Here is an 18,868-nt window from a genome sequence, read left to right as displayed (position 1 = left end):
CTTTAAACATGACCAGTCACATGTATTGGAGGAGATCTATCTATCTAGTATTTAGAATACATTAATGACCTTGAGTAATCTAATGGAATACGTTACAAATGACATTTTACAGCAAATATTCTGTAATCTGTAGTGGAATACATTTCAAAAGTAACCCTTCCTACCCTTTATATATTAATCAATATCAATCAATCAATATTTATTTATAAAGCACATTTAAAAACAATGTTTAGTTGTAAAATGGTTATTACAAGCAAATAAAACATACAAAGTAGATAAAAAAAATACTAAAATATTTAAGTGCAGATGTAAAACTGGTACATTTTGGGAACATTATCTATTGTTGTATCTATTTGATGTTTTATGATGTTTACAATGTATTTATAAGTTGCTGATTTTCATTATGATGTTTATATTATAATTTTCACAGTTCAATATTTTTTTAAAGTTTTAATTATTATAATTTTTTTGTTGATCAGAGTTGTATAATGATTTGAAATGGAGTCCACCACAGAGTCTCTTTATGGCCAAATTTCCCTTTGGGGACAATAACCAATATTTCAATTTCACATTCAGTTAATTTAAAAATAAAAATGGTGCATTATATATTTTTTAATAATGTCATTGCAATCAATTGTTTTATTTAGAATGTAAAAGAAAAGCTAATTTGTTATTACATAACTGTATTTTAAATAGGCTATAACTATTCATTACTGAGATTATTTAAAAAAGATGATTATAGCAGAGAATACATATCTAATTCAGCATATAACTGCTTGTTGCATTCAGATAAAAAGCAATGAAGAGTTGAGCATGAAGGGGGTGGACCAAATATTGATGGTTTGTAAAAAGGGGCAGAGTTTTTTATTGGTAGGCTGTATTATGTTGTGCACATGCAGTGCATACATAATACATAATACTAATCACAAGGTGAGAGTGCAACAGAGCACTTCTTGGCATGGCAACTACTTATCATTCGTTTCACTGTAAATGGAAGACCAGAACAAGCATTTGTCAGAGTTTCACACTGAAAGTCCTGCAAAAGTTGTTAAAGGTAAGAATTTGTTGAAATATTCTCGCCTCAAATTTTCTATTCTTTGATAACTAATCATCAAATAGAACGTAAAAAGTACAAATATATATATATATATATTTTTTTTTTTGTTTTTTCCTCACAGCTTTGGTGTGTTCATGGCATACACTGAAATATAATGCTCATATGTCAAGCAAAAATACTGTATAATGTCATAAAATTAGATTAAGGTTTCTCAGTTAATAATTTTATTAGCTAATTATTTTTCTTATCTATTAGATGTGTTTGAAAACCTTCAATGAAAAGGAGTTTTTGTTAGGACTCATTAGCCTTCATTTTGCTGAAAACAAGCTGTAGGACCGTTCTCATTCTGGAGGATAGTGTCAACAGCCGGGCTTCTTTAATCAGGTCCACTCAATTACCGCCAGCCCATATAAAGAGCCTGGATAGCTATTACACCATGAAGGATGCTACTTAGAGGATTGTTTATTTATTTGTTTATTAACCAATTAAATCCCACTGGTTACAGTTGTGACTGAAATTTAGTTTGAAATTTGAAGGGTCTTAAAAGAGTTGTACATTTTAAAAGACAGTACAGACTGTCTTGAGTTCATGTGAAATGTTTTATATGAGTGGTGCAAATAGTCACATGACCAGAGCCATTTAATTCCACTGTGCTCCTGTAAAGATGATGTCTGTCAAAACTCCTTAAAAGGAAGCAAATTAAACCTGTCCATGATTCACATACAATTACCATATTTTGTACATATCATGTTTAAAGCGTCTATTACTGATTTATTAATAAGATTGCTCAGACTCGTATAAATCATACTTGCAGGACAAGTAAACATGTAAGTGACCAACATGTAAGAGACCCATTTTTGAATAGATGACTGATTGATTCCCATTGTAAAATTGCAGATTTCAAAGTATTATAACTATAAATGAAACAAAGTAAATTCAATTGTCATTTCCTTTTCACCCACAATTGCTTGATTGTGAGAAAATATATATATAATAAATTGTTAAAAATTACAAACTGGCTCAGCCAGTGATGCCCAGGAACAGACTGGGTGTCCACCGAGAACAAATTGGTGACAACTGGAGAGAGAGTCAACAGCTCGGAAAGATGGTAACTGGGGCAGGAAGGGGTAGCAGCCTAACCTGCATTTTCAGCAAGGAAAAACCCAACAGAGCTACAGATGTAACAGTTACAATATTTTCATTTGGAGTTGCAGAGGAATTTTTTATATTTTCCACCAGTGTTGTATTAAAGACTTCATTTAAATTAAGTCTTCCCATAATGTTTGTATAAACTTAAAGCAAAGGAAGGATTTCCAAGTGTGCATGTAAAATTCCAGGGTATAGCATCACATCTTTCTTGGTAGAGCCTTGAGCATCTGAGCTGGCTGGGACTGTTTAAGGATACTGTATGTCTGAAGGCACCCACAAGCCCTCCCTTTTCTACCATAAAAGCACCCTAAAGACCCAAGAGGAGAGTGAGCATGTCAGGTAAAAGTTCATCCAAATGAGGTGACATTCCTGTCCCTTACATAGAGGCGTACAATATCCTTGCTGAAAAGACCTGCATTGCTGGTTATCAGCAGAGTGTTCTAGCATGCAATATTTCTGTTGTGCTGAAAAGTGTTATTGAGAGTGTGTGTGTGTGTGTGTAAACTGAAAAGTGATTTTTGTGTCTATGGGAAATAAATCCCCTTTTGAGTTGGATCTCGCCATCTCCCACTTCCTCCTTTTCCATTAAAACTAATAACTTTGTTACAGTAATTTATCAACTGGTCTCAACAACTAAGTTTGCATGCTATGCTGGTTCACCAGCTGGACAAGCACTAAACCGGTCTGGACGAACATGTACATCAGTGCGGGTCAAAGCTGGTCTTTTCGGCAGGGATGCAATTTTAATCATTTTTTTTAAAAGCAAAATTAAAACATGAAATCACACAAAGGTATATACATTATTACAGATACAAAACATGTTCTTACTGTCCTCTTCTTATATCCTTGACAGTGGCTACATGACAATTATTAATGTAAACAACAATTTCATGTAAATTTGGTATTGGCATGAAAAATGCATTTGGAAAGTTGATATGTCTATTGCAAAACACCATTTCAAAAGAGCATTTTGCTAAATTTATATAGAATTTTATAAAGACTAATTTTATAAAAAGAAAAAGATTAATATATAGATACTACATACCATGTTGGTAGTATTATCTATATATTAAGGACCATTTAAATTAACTAGTGAAGACCATTTTTTACCCCTGTTAATTGTTACACATTGATATAATTTAATATACTTCTTTACTTTCATTTAATTATTAATTTGTCTAATACTGATCTTGATATTTAACGCAGATAAGACTTGTTTTTGGAAATCAATGAAAACATGGTGTCTTCACATTCATTGCAACCACAAGTCCTGCACCTGCCATATGCAAATAGGACATTTTTAAAAATAGGAAACAGAGCACAGAACAGCACTTCTAAACTAAGCATAAAGAACACAGAGGACATCAGTCCTTTCATCTGCCCAAGGGCCTCATATCAATATAAATGGTCCCGTCTGAGGTTTTCAAATCAAAAGCAATTCTTGCAAGTAAAGGGCTGGAGCTCCATGTTCATTAATGAAATAGTCTTCCAAGTGGAGTTGTTGAAGCCAGGCTTTTCAAATTAACACAACAAGACATGATTCCTCTTGGGGGTTAACAGGAAAGGAAACACTGTGTTTCATCAAGGAACACATCTGTGCAGGAGATAATATCAAAACAAAGATTCTAATTTTCACATATTATGGGATTATGTGATTTAGATTTTATTGGAGTTGTGGATAGTATAGTATAGGTAATTTGGTTTTGGAATAATTGAATGAATTCAAATTGAAATCTCTGACTTTTGATCGAAGAATTTGGCATCTTGGTCAATCTCAGTTCAGTTTGAAACATTGTTGAGATGTGTTCTGAAACTCTTGACACATATGTTCTTTTTAGTTATTTTTATCCCGTTTTCTCACAATTTGGAATGACCAATTCACGCTACTTAGCAGGTCCTCATGGTGGAATGGTTACTCCCCTCATTCGGGGTGGCAGAGGACAAGTCTCAGTTGCCTCCACTTCTGATATAGTCTATCCACGTGGTTCGTTGTTCATGACACTGACTCCGAGTGTGGAGTCTCATGCTACTCTCCGCGATCCACGCACAACTTACCACGTGAGAGCGAGAACCACTAATCGTGACCACATGGAGGTTAGGGCCTACATTTACATTTATGCATTTGGCAGATGCTTTTATCCAAAGCAACTTTCAGTGCACTTATTACAGGGACAATCCCCCCAGAGCAATCTGGAGTTAAGTGCCTTGCTCAAAGACACAATGGTGGTGGGATGAACCAGTGACCTTCTGATCAACAGTTATGTGCTTTAGCCCACTACACCACCACCACTCGTTACCCCATGTGACTCTACCCTCCCTAGCAACTGGGCCAATTTGGTTGCTTGGGAGACTTGGCTGGATATGTAATGGATATACTGGATATAAAATACAAGATAGTACAAGATAATTTTTAAATTTTGGTACCATACTTCCATTTCTAATCAAAAGTTTTGATGACTACAATTTTTCAAAATTGTGAAAAGTAAAAAAAAAAAGAAAAATAAATAATGAGTAGGTGTTTCCACATTTTTGAATCTTAATGTATACTGTGTATATTATATATAAGACAGAGGGACTTAAACATTTGTTTAGGTTGTAATTTGTGTTTAGGAGTAAACCAAAATGACTAAAATCACAATTTCTTCAAAGAATTTTGTTTTCTATTGTAAAAATTCTCAGCATTCTCAGAGACACTTCAAAACATTTGCTGATTTTACACGTTCAAGATCCTACAGTTACAGGCAACAATGAAGAGAGATGCACAGCCCACCCAGAAGATGGCGCTACAAGAATCTCCAATATCTCTGCAGTGGGAGAGCAGGCTTATAACAATTACATTGCAAAATTATTTTATAAATAATTATTGACTGAAAGCAGATCAAATACAATTAGATACAGAATATAAAGTGTATATAATATATGCACTGGCAGCCAAAAATTTAGAATAATGTATAGATTTTAATGTTTCGGAAGGAAATTGGTAATTTAATTCACCAAAGTGGCATTCAACTGATCACAATGTATAGTCAGGACATTACTAAAAAACAGCACCATCACTATTTGAAAACAAAAATGGAATTTTTTATCAAATCTATACAGGCACCATTTCCAGCAGCCATCACTCCAACACCTTATCCTTGAGTAATCATGCTAGATTGCTAATTTGGTACTAGAAAATCACTTACCATTATATAAAAAACAGTTGAAAGCTATTCAAGCTATTTTCTTTGTGTTTGTTTTGAGTTGCCACAGTATGCAATAGACTGGCATGTCTTAAGGTCAATATTAGGTCAAAAATGGCAAAACAAAAGAAACAGCTTTCTCTAGAAACTCATCAGTAAATCATGTTTTGAGGAATGAAGGCTATACAATGCTTGAAATTGCCAAAAAGCTGATGATTTCATACAAAGATGTATACTACAGTCTTCAAACACAAAGTACAACTGGCTCTAACAAGGACAGAAAGAGATGTGTAAGGCCAGATGTACAACTAAACAAGAGGATAAGTACATCAGAGTCTCTAGTTTGAGAAATAGACACCTCACATGTCCTCAGCTGAGACTTTCATTGACTCAACACCAGTTATATGTACAACAGTAAAGAGAAGACTCAGGGGTGCAGGCGTTATGGGAAGAATTGCAAAGAAAAAGCCACTTTTGAAACAGAAACAGAAAAAGAAAAGGTTAGAGTTGGCAAAGAAACAGACATTGGACAACAGATAATTGGAAAAGAGTGTTATGGATCTTAACCCCATTGAGATTTTGTGGGATCAGTTAGACTGTAAGGTGTGTGAGAAGTGCCCGACAAGACAGCCACTTCTATGTCAAGTGCTACAGGAAGTGTGGGGTGAAATGTCACCTGAGTATCTGGACAAACTGACGGCTAGAATGTCAAGGATCTGCAAAGCTGTCATTGCTGCACGTGGAGGATTTTTGATGAGAACTCTTTGAAGTAGTTTAAGAAGATTTGAAAATTGTAATATAAATTTTTCACATAATTAATGTCCTGACTATACACTCACCTAAAGGATTATTAGGAACACCTGTTCAATTTCTCATTAATGCAATTATCTAATCAACCAATCACATGGCAGATGCTTCAATGCATTTAGGGGTGTGGTCCTGGTCAAGACAATCTCCTGAACTCCAAACTGAATGTCAGAATGGGAAAGAAAGGTGATTTAAGCAATTTTGAGCGTGGCATGGTTGTTGGTGCCATACGGGCCGGTCTGAGTATTTCACAATCTGCTCAGTTACTGGGATTTTCACGCACAACCATTTCTAGGGTTTACAAAAAATGGTGTGAAAAGGGAAAAACATCCAGTATGCGGCAGTCCTGTGGGCGAAAATGCCTTGTTGATGCTAGAGGTCAAAGGAGAATGGGCCGACTGATTCAAGCTGATAGAAGAGCAACTTTGCCTGAAATAACCACTCGTTACAACCGAGGTATGCAGCAAAGCATTTGTGAAGCCACAACACGCACAACCTTGAGGCGGATGGGCTACAACCGCAGAAGACCCCACCGGGTACCACTCATCTCCACTACAAATAGGAAAAAGAGGCTACAATTTGCAAAAGCTCACCAAAATTGGACAGTTGAAGACTGGAAAAATGTTGCCTGGTCTGATGAGTCTCAATTTCTGTTGAGGCATTCAGATGGTAGAGTCAGAATTTGGCATAAACAGAATGAGAACATGGATCCATCATGCCTTGTTACCACTGTGCAGGCTGGTGGTGGTGGTGTAATGGTGTGGGGGATGTTTTCTTGGCACACTTTAGGCCCCTTAGTGCCAATTGGGCATCGTTTAAATGCCACGGCCTACCTGAGCATTGTTTCTGACCATGTCCATCCCTTTATGGCCACCATGTACCCATCCTCTGATGGCTACTTCCAGCAGGATAATGCACTCGAATCATTTCAAATTGGTTTCTTGAACATGACAATGAGTTCACTGTATTAAAATGGCCCCCACAGTCACCAGATCTCAACCCAGTAGAGCATCTTTGGGATGTGGTGGAACGGGAGCTTCGTGCCCTGGATGTGCATCCCACAAATCTCCATCAACTGCAAGATGCTATCCTATCAATATGGGCCAACATTTCTAAAGAATGCTTTCAGCACCTTGTTGAATCAATGCCACGTAGAATTAAGGCAGTTCTGAAGGCGAAAGGGGGTCAAACACAGTATTAGTATGGTGTTCCTAATAATCCTTTAGGTGAGTGTATATTGTGATCAGTTGAATGCCGCTTTGGTGAATAAACGTACCAATTTCTTTCCATAAGAGCAAAATCTGTTCATTATTCCAAACTTTTGGCCGCCAGTGTAGAATATGAAAGAATATCAAGAATATAAATAATAATAAAAACAACACAAGGAAGTCAACACCGTGTCCTTTACATTAAATTTTATTTTACAAAAGAAAACTAAATGCACCTAAATTACTTCTTCTTACGCATCTATTTCCCCCAAAACGTGTTTCTTTAATCTGATAATGCAAAATGGAATATTATGCATGCAGGTTTGCATTTCTCTCAAATACCATCCTGCACAAATAATACTCACAATTCAACTTGAACTGAACATTTGAACCCATTAAGTTGCAGACAGAGGTAAAGCATTAGCATGCAGCACTGTACACTTTTGCATAGTAAAAGGCTGTCAATTATTTTAGATACATTTCTTGTCATCTTTTACCAACATGCCATTGCATGATACAGAACTTTCACTAAAGGAAAAAAAACATCTATCCTGGGAATGGGACATTTCAGTAAAAATCTGGTCATGATTTTACTGGGGCAGTGGTAAGAACCAGGAAGTACGCACTTTTTTCTTCTTCTATGATATGAATTAAGTCTGATCAGTTGACCAATTTAACATGCACATTATGTATAGGATGTATTGTACAGTAAATGGTTAACACACATTCAAAAGTAAAACAAATTTGCAGAACTCTCTGCTAAAGTTTGAGGAAATCAAACATATATACCTTATTATACAGTTAAGGCATAATCCTAAAGTAAATGGCAGGGAATGTATTGACTGAAATTGAAAAAGAATTATAAGAAAATAATAGATACACAAATGGGTAAAAACAGAATGCATGTTATAAATGTAATGGTGGGTCCTGAGCATTGGCTACAATATACACTAGTGTCACAAAAATATGGATTCAGCTGCATATCAAAGAACCATAAAACAGGTCATTTGATGTTTGGAGCCATACACCAAAATGTTTTTGTGTTTTAGCTAGTTCAGGGGATCCTCAAATTCTATCTTATTCAAAGAGAGGTAATGAACATGTGTTAAACAAGACAATGGAATAATATGTTACTTATTTTATATCTTCAGAAATATTCCTCATGTATAATGCAGGTGGTTGGGGGAAAAGGGGGTGGCAGTGATAAGAAATACAGTAAGGGCACTTTACGCAAACTACATTGACTTCTACTGACCCCACACCTCCAGCAAGAAAAATTTACAGAATGCTTTCAAATGCTACGTAAATACTGAAAACAACCTATGGACAATTATCATGCGTTCCATTTGTCTCGTAAGTAGGAGCTCCAAGTTATTTTTCTGTGTTGCAAGACCGAAACGGACACATGCAACAATTACTTTCCTGGAGGCGTCCATCTTTTTGTCCGACTTGTGTTGTGTGTAAATGGAACGAATCCAAATCAGATTTTTCTTTTTTTTTTTACGGATATAACGTCGATCCGAGTCCCAAGCTCCGACTTCTGAGACAAATGGAATGCAGAATTATTGGTTTGGCACAGGGCAACTTTACAGTTTACACTACTATCAAAGCTACCTCATCAATACAGGTTTATTGACAACTGAAGTCAGAGTGGAAACTGATCAAGTCCAGTTGTTTCTACACCAGGCGCACATAAAACATAAAATGCTTAAATCTCAACTATGAAATCACTGAAGGATAAAAACAAGACCAGAGTAAAAAACAATTCAGGCCATTTAGTCGATTTGCAAAACTCTGATATTATGTAGTAGCAAGAAATGAGTCAAGTAAAACAACTGTCAACATCCTGAAAACATGCAAATAACCGTGCTCATGAAACAGAAATGTTGTTCTGGACGTTGTATTCTGTCTCATTTGATGTCAGGTCATCTTGCATGATTTCAGATAAAGCCTTCACAGAAAAATGTATAACTAATTTTCTTATAATGATCAATATAATATCTAATATTAATACAATTAAATTATACAAAAATATTTTATAGCTTGCCATGTTGTCTGAAGTCTAATTATCTAAATTTATTTTCAAATATTTTGAAAACCTTCAGTGTACCTGCTACGACACACAGAAACTTTACTATTGCTCAGGCACACACTAAATAGTCTCATAAACCTTAACTGGACAGAGACATTTTCTCAAGACATATTGATCCACAGACCTGACTGTGGAAAGGAGGTTTAATGAAAGAATGAATCTCCATTTAGCTGCCGCACATTTTTGTGGTATTAAAGGGATAGTTTACCTGACAGATACGATGACAGATAGTTTAATTCTGTCATCATTTACTCATCCTCATGCCATCCCAGATGTCTTCAGCAGAACACAAATTAAGATTTGTAGAAGACTATTTCAGCTCTGTAGGTCCATACAAAGCAAGTGAATGGGTGACAACATGTTATGCTTTGACAGCATAAAAGTAATCCATATCTTATGAAGTGATATTATAGTTGTGGGTGAGAAACAGATCGATATTTAAGTATATTTTTGCTTGAAATTGTTCTTACTGCCCAGTAGGGGGCGTATGCATGAAGAATGTGAATCATCAAAAACACAAGAAGAAGAATGTGAAAATGAAAGATAAAGTGCAGCCTGACCTATAAGGACTTATTTTCTTTTCGATCTGATACCAATAATTTGAAGTCCAATATCGATCGATACCACTAATTATATTAAACTGATTTTTTGCGATTTCTTGGGATAAAATGGGTAATTAAAAAATTATTTTTAGTCATAATTGGTCATTTTACATTTGCGAGACTAAACAAAATATTATTAGACTTCTGTTTTGTTTACCCTTACAATTAAAATTAACCATGTTTTCACTACAGTAACTATAGTTTAACCATGGTAATTAGTTAAAACATAGTTACCACACAATTAACCATGGTTACTACTACAATATTTATGTAGTAAAACAATGGTTTCAGGAAATGGTTTTCAAAGAAAATTTTCGCCTTGCATTTCTCGCGTTAGTTTGACCGCTGGATTATAAATTTGTGTTAAAACTTGCGTTCGCGCAAGTAACGCGGACCCATGAGTATTCCCCCTTCTCTTCCGGAAAAGGACAGGAGGAGGGGCTTCTAGGTTCATAGTAAAGAACAACCAATAGCTGGAATTAAGTAGACTTGCATATTTTCAGAATTTAACAGGTAGTCCAACTTCCTCACTTACTTTCCTCCAAGCGATGTCTTTTTTTGTCCGGTCTCTGTACATGTATGATGTTGTATCATAAAATTCCGGGTGCCCACACACACGCTACAAAATGTTTTCATCCGTTTTTCCAGATTTCTTCTGCTATTACGTCAGTATGTCAGTGACATCTGGACAATCTCATTGCTGATAGGCATTCGCAACATTAATTTTCCACGCAAGTAAAATGTTAGAGTTAGAGTTCGCTTCGTTCGCATCTATTTGCATCGAATTTGTATATAATCGGGCCACGCGAAACACTCACTTCGCGTTGTATGTGAACGCACCATAATAAGTCAATGTACACTTGACGATGGTTAATCCACCGCGGGGAAGACGTTCGAGCTGGGAGTTTACTGCTTCCTTCAATCCTGCAATGCTTTATTTCATGCTGAATGACATTACATTGAAACATTAATTGTTTACAAATCATTACTTGATTAAAATAACATAATAACATATAAAGAGGCAAAACATACAGATATATTTTAAAATGTACTCTTTATTTATATTTATACAGAATTTTGCCACTAAGATGAAGAATTCTTTATTTACTAAATAATTCACTGAGGTGATATTATTTTAACTAAGGAGACTGCACACAGTGGAAATTATAATTCTGTGGATGATTTAAATATTCGGTTATAACATGTAGGTTATGATCGGATGAGAGAGCTCAGAAACGCTACTCAGCTTGAATTGGAGTTTTAAGATACTAAAGTAAAACAAATAAATACAATAATGTACATTTGATAAAATGTGTTTACTCTATATATTAACACATATATTAAAAATTGTATTGTATTATTATATTATATATTATAAGAGCTAAAAAATGTTGGCACCCATTCACTTGCATTATTTGGACCAAAAGAGCTGAGAGATTCTTCTAAATAGCTTAATTTGTGTTTTGCTGAAGAAAGAAAGTCATACATATCTGGGATGGCATGACGGTGAGTAAATGATGATTTTTCATTTTTGGGAGAACTATTCCTTTAAGACCACAACCAGAACCTAATAGACCATTTTATCGCTAGTGCCATCTTTGATTTTAAATGGGAATGACAACGAGGCTGTGAGGGATAAACTTATAAAGCTGTATAAAGCTCCTAGATCACATCTGATTTTCCACAACTCTTGTTGTCTGGAGTTCTTTGTACTGAATGTTCTTGGATAGATATTTGATCAATGTTTTTTCAACGGAATGATCCAAAAACACTTTAAACTGGAGTAAATAAATGGAGCTAGCGTGAATAAGGTCTATACCTAAAAACAAACCACAGCAATAGGATATATAGCACAAAAAATAAAATGTGATAAGAGCATCAAACCAAACATCTGGGAGTAAGACTACTCATTATTATAAAACTACAGAACACCCTGAAAACCGGGGGAAAATAAATAAATAAATAAAATGAATTAATGAATGAAGAAAATTAAGCCTGTTTTTGGATCAAGATTTTATTTTATTTATTTTTTTCATTTTAACACTATTTTAAAGAAGATTAAAGGTATAGTTTAGACAAATAATCTGTCTAATATTGTTCCAAAGCTTTCTTCAGTGGGACAAAAAAAGGAGATAATTAGCAGTATGCTGGTCTTAGTGCGTTTTCACACCTGTCTTTTTTGGAGCGTTTGTTTCGGGACCTTGCATGCTTTCTCCCTTGGTTCGGTTTGTTTAGGCATATATGAACACGGTAATCGCACTCGGATCCGCACCAAAACAACTGGTCCGAGACCGCATGAATGAGGTGGTCTTGGAGCGATTGCAAATTAACTCTATAAATGAATAAATAAATGTTTTTTTTTTTTTACGTGGCTTTACTATGCTGTTTGTGTGTGTTTGCGTGTGTGCATGTGTGAGAGAGGGAGAGAGAGAGAGAGATCTTTGAGAACAGGCATGTTTCAATGGAGAAATAATGCAAAAGCAACTAATGACAGATACAAATAACCATTATGGAATCTTTACAACAAACCTATCTATCAGCGTGACAGATAATTTGTATTTAGAACACAACCTCTAACTGGCAACGCCAGATTTAATTTGTATAATTCTCTAGGACAAATTTTTTACAGGCATATAATTTTACCATGAATGGATGAGCTTAATACTGGAACAGCAAACAAACATAGGGACCAATAAGGGGACAGCTTGCTCACATGTGACATTTATTGACAGTTTTGGCCTGTTTGGAAATGTTGCCTTGTGAAAGCGAACAGCACCAAGAAGAAAATGCAACATTGTAACAATTTAGTCCCTGTTTCGGAACAAAGCAAACGGTCTACAGGTCTGAAAACTCCCTTAGTCACCATTCAATTTACATTTTTTACAGAGCGACCATTATAGCCAGATTCCCCAAAAAAATGGCTCATGAGTCTGTTCTTTTGTATCTACAGCTCGACAAGTGTACTCCGACTCCTGAACGAATGACTCTTATGAGCCAGTTCTTTTGAATCTACAGAGCAAAACACGCAACACAACTAGTGTAGCCAGATTCCATAACAAATTATTCGTATGAGATGGTTCTTTAAAGCTACATCTCAAAATATACAGCGTGGCCACTGTAGTCTGACCCCTGAACAAATTACTCTTTTTTGCTGGTTCTTTTGAAACTACATTGCAAAACATACAGTGCAAGCAGAGTAGCCAGATTCCCGAACATATGACTCTTATGAGTTGGTTCTTTTGAATCTACAGCTCTAAATATACAGCGTGACCATTGCAGTCTGACAATCAAACAAAATAACTCGTATGAGCCAGTCCTTTTGAATCTACAGTGCAAAACATGCAATGCAACCAGTGTAGCCAGATTCCTGAACAAATTACTCTTATGAGTCGGTTTGTTTGAATCTACATCTCAAATTCTACAGCGTGACCAGTGTTACCAGATTCCTGAACAAATGCCTCTTATGAGTTGGTTCTATTGAATCTACAGCTCAAAATATAGAGGGTGACCAGTGTAGTCTGACTCCCGAATGAATTCCGGGAGTGAACCAAGAATCTTTACTATGTTATGTGTTCTTAGTTAATGGAATCCTTACATGTTAGTCTCAGTTACCATTCACTGTTAGGCCATCATTCTACCTAACATCTCCTTTTATATAAATGTAATTGGAAATACAAATACGCAAATGCAAATGCAAGTGCAAAAAAATTAATAAAATAAAATTCTATTAGTTCTAAAAAGGCTTAATTTTCTTCATAGATAGGGAAATAGAGAGAGGTCAAAGAAATATTTTGGATATTATGGCACGTATGATGTTTTCCTGCTCTGTACCTCTGGGCAAAGGACAAGAACATCCAAAATAAAGACCAAAACAGAAATAAACAAACAGTGAATACACAACACTCTGCTTCCATTGGCTACTGCGATCGTGCAAAAAGGCTCTATGCTGATTGGCTGCTGCCACTGTTGAGCATTTCTGCATCCCAGCACTAGTTCAAAGTGAAAATCAGCATGCCACCACATCAAGTCCTGCAAATATAGAGAATGCTGCAAACTCTGTGAAGAATTAGACCTTGGGCCTAAGCCTGAAATACGAGAAATTATAGACCAGAAATGGTCACCCTGTACTATAGTTTTCACTCCTTCAAGATAACATCTATTCTTAACCACTGCAGATAAATATCTGCACCTCAATTCTCCAACTGCCTTACATAAAAGATATGCAAGGGCTGCAAATAGCAGCCTTACCTAGACGGACCAGGTTGCTCAGATTTAGCTTTTAGTTGAGACAGTCCATGGGAAGGGACCTGGATTGAACTGCATTTTTGGGAAAGGGCTTACACAATTACATGTGTTACCACACAGCTCTCGGATATTAATTCAGAGTCTATGCCGTGAGTCGTTAATGTAGCCCTCAGGGGATTCTCTGTTGCGGTGAGGTTTGTATGCATCCTGATAGGGATCTTGGTAATCCTCCTCTACCAGAGGGTAGTGGTCACGACTTTGCTGGGAGCAGGAGGACAGGCGGTTGTGACTCTTGTTTTGCCGTTCTTTGTTGTGGTAGTTTTCATCAGAGGTCATCAAGCTGTGCCTTTCCACTGGAGAATGGTCAGTGATGTGATTGCTGTTTTTATTTCTTTGGCTCTGTTGAAAGTACACCAGTATTACACCAGTATTAGCAGAAAAGCCAGTATAGTGCAATCCAAATATGACATTTTAATATGTTTCCTGAAAAACAATCATGTTAAACAAAAAGGCCTGCATTGTTGGTGACAGGACACAGTATGTTGTGTTTTAGATACTAGTACGCTGGTGTTCCAAATTAAACCTATGGATTATGCATAATAACTGGAACATTTCCCAGAGCAGAGGATTTGACGTTCGACAGTCTTGAAATGTATTGAATGGAGTGAACTTGTACCCAAGTGGCGCTTTGGTGGCTGTAGCAGCAGTGCATTAAATGACTAAACGTAAGGAATTAAAGAGACAAAAGTTCTTGGAAAGAAAACATGTTTGTGTTGAACTCTTCACAAAAGTAGCATCACATATCTATCTATCATTGTATTAGCATATTAAGCTAAACAAGTATTTAACAAGTATTATTTAGCTTACAAATGTGAACCATGATTTGCTACATGCCATTGATTTTCAAAAGAAGGTGGTATTAGTGGGACAACTCATTCTAGAGAGCATTTTATAAGACAAAAATCTGGAAACGCCCAATATTGAGCCATCAATATTTTAAATGCGTATATCTGCTAAAAGATAATTTTATCAACTTTTAGGGGTATACTAGCATTTAGATGCATCTAAAGCCAAAAGACATGGACTAAAAGCCTCAATTCTCAAATTTTGATTTCATGGGATCTTTAACAAGCAAGAATTACTTGGACAACCAGTATCATCACAAAGATCATACTGGTTGACCAGCTTTATCAGCTAAGGTTTGCTGATGAACTGCACGGTCTACCAACTAGACCAGCATCAAATCAGCTATAACAACTAATGGAAATTCAAGCTTGTCTAGCTGGTCTTTTCTGCAGAGCAAACTCATATTTTAAGCCAATGGCATACTGAAATCAGATGCTCTGACTGAGCTCAAAGCCCTTGCTCACCTGTAGTCCAGAGATGGCTGTGGGATATGAAGACAGTACAGTGGAGCCCAGGTTGTGGCCCAGCAGAGGGTTGAGAGGAGTGCTGAGGGACATGTGAGTTGCACGCCAGTAGGCCTCTAGGTACTCAGCCAGGTGTTCACATGCATCCTCAAGCTGGTTCTCATCCAAAATAACATCAAACATTTCCTGGAGTGAGGCAGACAGTAGTAGCAAATGTTTATAGAAAGGTTAAAGTCAAAATGAATAAAAAAGGCACCCCATTCACTTTCCTATTAATAGTAGGCCTGGGTAGCTCAGCAAGTATTGACGCTGACCACCACCACCAGGGTGTGCTGAGTGACTCCAGCCAAGACTCCTAAGCAACCAATTTGGCCCGGTTGCTAGGGAGGGTAGAGTAACATGGGGTAATCTCCTCGTGGTTGCAATTAAGTGGTTCTCGCTCTCAATGGGGCGCGTGGTAAGTTATGCGTGGATCGCGGAGAGTAGCGTGAGCTTTCACATGCTGTGAGTCTTTTCAGTGTCATGCACAGCGAGCCATGTGATAAGATGCGCGGATTGACTGTCTCAGAAGTGGAGGCAATTGAGACTTGTCCTCCATCACCCGGATTGAGGTGAGTAACCACGCCACCACGAGGACATAGTAAGTAGTGGGAATTGGGCATTCCAAAATTGGGTATAAAAAAATAATAAAATAATAATACAAAATAAAATAGTTAGTTCATAGTGCATTAACTAATGTTAACAAATACAACTTTTAATGAAAAAATGTATTATTATATGTTGAAGTTATGTTGTTTTATGTTGATTATATGTTGTTTAATGAATGCCGAACAAGTAGTGTTCATTGTTGGTTTACATTAACTAATGTTGTCATGTTAACAAAGTGTCACTGTAAAATTGGTTGTGAATGGTGTTTCATGTTGACTCGAAATCTTGATGGTGTTTGTTTATTCTGGATACTCACTGGAGGACACTGAGCTAATTTGTCTGCTGCGACCAGTTGTACATTTAAATGCTTGCTCTGAGACTTCCCTCGTGATTTGATTAGCCGCTGCAATACCTGTCAGCGGGCACACACCACACACACACACACACACACACACACACACACACACACACAATTAAATAAACACTATTAAGAAAAGAGACAATAACATAATTTGCCTGATAGAGGTATTGTTAGATTCCTTTAATATGTCTTTCAAATAAAATAGATAAGGCAATAAAGGTACTGTAAGTGATTTGCAAAGACACTGGTAAGACAAGAAGAACATTTTAAAGGAGTTTTTATCAATGACTTTGTTACCTTTGGAGAAGACACTTTGACATGTATGATAATGGGTGCTAAAGAGGTCTTGATGAGCTGTGCCGGATGGTTGATTGTATCTGCATCCAGTACAACCAGCTGAAGTGATCTGGCCAATTCAAAGATCCGCTCTATCTCGCTCTGAACCTCAGCTGTTACAAAGAGAAATAATTACAGAGATTAAGTGTCGACCTTTGAAGTATGCTGAATCAGATGTAGTAAATGAGTAACATTAATTAAACTAGTTAGAAAATACTCAATAACCATTAAACAATTTTTAGCCACAAGACACACCTAAGTTGGATCTGGTGTTGGATCTGTCGATGATGGCTCTCTTACTGGGGTTATTCAGCACAGATCTCTTGGCTAAAGAGATGTCTGCAGTTACTCTTGTGATTGATATCCTGAAATTGTGAGATAAATGTTGTGACATCACCCTCTACCACATGGACAGGAAAGGTTTGCCTGATCAACAACAGTAGTTCTATCTAGTAGACATCTATGGTAAAGCTAATGATCTCACCTGCCTTCAAACCTGTGTTTCAGGAAGTCAAAAAGCGCTTTCTGCATCATATCTGTAACCTGTGTTCAAAACCAGGAGGACAGGAGAGTAAAAACACAATTATGAGCAAAAAGTAGAGAAAGAATTATTGAGAAAAAGTGAGAAATATCTATTTTACTTTAGTAGTGACAAAAATGAAAATTATTATGTCATAATTTACTCACCTCTTGTTGTTCCAAACCTGCATGACTTTCTTTCTTCCGTGGAACACAAATGGAGACATTTTGCAGCTGAGCTGCTCTTATTTCATACAATGAAAATACATGGTGATTTACACCATTAAGCTTCAAAAAGGCCAAAGAAGCACTATAAATTTAGTGCTCTACATTACAAGTCTTCTAAAGATAGATATGTTGTTGTTAGCTCTTTTCCCTTTGCTAATATCTCATTCACGGTCATTCTAATTTTTATGATACATTTTTGATCTTGGCAGAGTGGTTCATCGTCCACCTTCATTGTATGGAAAATAGCAGCAAGGACATTTTGCCTAACATCTACATTTGTGCTCTCCAGCAGAAGAACTGGGTTTGAAGCAAATGAGGGTAAGTAAATGATGACAGATAATTTTTTATATATATTATTTTTGGGTGAACTATTCCTTTAATGACTTGTTTGACCTTTTTTTAATTACAGTTCAGCTCATAAGATCCAGACCTCAGTAATAGGTTCTCATAAAACTATTTAAAATCACACAAGAATTTAAATATTATCAACTAAGTCAACTTCAAAAATAATTACAGAAGTCCAGTATGGAAGCATTAATATCTTTTCAAAGCTGTCTTATTAACCTTTGCATAATGCTTAGTCTAATAACTGTCGTAAACTCATGTAAATATCCCAGTTTTCCACTATAACTGTGACAATAAAAAAAAAAATGCAGACATTTCTTAAATAATATTTGCAAAACAACAGAATATATATGGTTACATAATGAGCTTAAATGATCAATCATGGTAACTGTAGCTGTTTAGCTGTGATATTCTGTATATGCTTCAGTGTTTGCATGCCGTGAGATCTCATCTTAGTAGCTAATCTATACTTGTCACACTGATTTCTGGGACTATGCTTATGTTTTTATTTTTTCTCTCTCTGTTTCTAATTTCAAACCATGCTCCATTTTTCAGACTGGCATGTTGTACCCAGAAGGTTGTTGCCTTGGCAACTCTGCGTGGAGATGATGACTGCTATTCAGTGACAAACCGACATACCCTCTCACTTGCTTCTGAAGAAGTGATTCCCTGGTTACCATCACACACACACACACACACACACACACACACACGCATGC

General features: G+C 36.3%; 1 protein-coding gene across 1 annotated transcript in view; it reads right to left on the bottom strand.

The window, feature by feature from the left end:
* Positions 1-14,477: 14,477 nt before the first annotated feature.
* Positions 14,478-18,868, bottom strand: part of LOC127658544 (voltage-dependent L-type calcium channel subunit beta-4-like) — a 34,369-nt gene continuing 29,978 nt past the window's right edge. Inside the window, exons 9-14 of the mRNA XM_052147891.1 lie at positions 17,542-17,600; positions 17,313-17,422; positions 17,019-17,170; positions 16,677-16,772; positions 15,713-15,898; positions 14,478-14,741 (exon numbers count right to left, since the gene is read on the bottom strand). Of these exons, the coding sequence (XP_052003851.1) occupies positions 14,478-14,741; positions 15,713-15,898; positions 16,677-16,772; positions 17,019-17,170; positions 17,313-17,422; positions 17,542-17,600 (867 nt within the window). The remainder of the gene's footprint in view (positions 14,742-15,712; positions 15,899-16,676; positions 16,773-17,018; positions 17,171-17,312; positions 17,423-17,541; positions 17,601-18,868) is intronic.

Source organism: Xyrauchen texanus, chromosome 18 (genome assembly GCF_025860055.1).
Source record: "Xyrauchen texanus isolate HMW12.3.18 chromosome 18, RBS_HiC_50CHRs, whole genome shotgun sequence".
NCBI classification, from domain to species: Eukaryota; Metazoa; Chordata; class Actinopteri; order Cypriniformes; family Catostomidae; genus Xyrauchen; species Xyrauchen texanus.
Note: the sequence above shows the minus strand (reverse complement) of the source record. Positions and strands in the feature narration are given on the sequence as shown.